General features: G+C 60.4%; 1 protein-coding gene across 1 annotated transcript in view; it reads right to left on the minus strand.

Moving 5' to 3' along the window:
• The window catches only part of RPL10A (ribosomal protein L10a), a 2,626-nt gene extending 2,171 nt beyond the window's left edge, over positions 1-455 (minus strand). Inside the window, exons 1-2 of the mRNA XM_010159744.1 lie at positions 350-455; positions 122-270 (exon numbers count right to left, since the gene is read on the minus strand). Coding sequence (XP_010158046.1) covers positions 122-179 — 58 coding nt within the window. The 5' untranslated portion in view covers positions 180-270; positions 350-455. The remainder of the gene's footprint in view (positions 1-121; positions 271-349) is intronic.
• Positions 456-500: the final 45 nt, after the last annotated feature.

Here is a 500-nt window from a genome sequence, read left to right on the forward strand (position 1 = left end):
GTATTCCGGGCTGACTCTGGTCAGCCTTCCATTCCCTGCAGTTAACTGCAGCGTGGAAATCTGACACAGGAAAACCGGCCTGCTTGCCCAGCTCTCCCAAGTCAGCCCGACCCACACTCACCCAGCTTCTTCACCAGCTTCTTGTTTTTGTTGAGCTTCTTCAGAGCCTCTATGTCCATGTGAGGGATGTCAACCGCTTTGGCCTCATCGCAGTGCTGCTGGTCTCCCAGGAGGCAGACAGAGAACTTGGGCCGTGGGGTTGATTTCAGCCTGGGGAGAGAAAATTCCAATTACTGCGACCCGCCAGCGCCACGCACGCTTCCAGGAAGCCCTCACGGAGGTACCTTACCGCAGCGCCTGGGAGTCTTCCTCCACGGATTCCAACCTGCCGTCTCCAGCAGGCCGGTGGGGAGAGCCCGGGGGCCTCCCGCACCTCCCCTCATGTTTTAAGACCCAGGGTGGGGGTCCGTCCAGCCTCGCCCGTGTAGCCGGGGTGGTCT

Source organism: Eurypyga helias, unplaced genomic scaffold, assembly GCF_000690775.1.
Source record: "Eurypyga helias isolate BGI_N326 unplaced genomic scaffold, ASM69077v1 scaffold20279, whole genome shotgun sequence".
NCBI classification, from domain to species: domain Eukaryota; kingdom Metazoa; phylum Chordata; class Aves; order Eurypygiformes; family Eurypygidae; genus Eurypyga; species Eurypyga helias.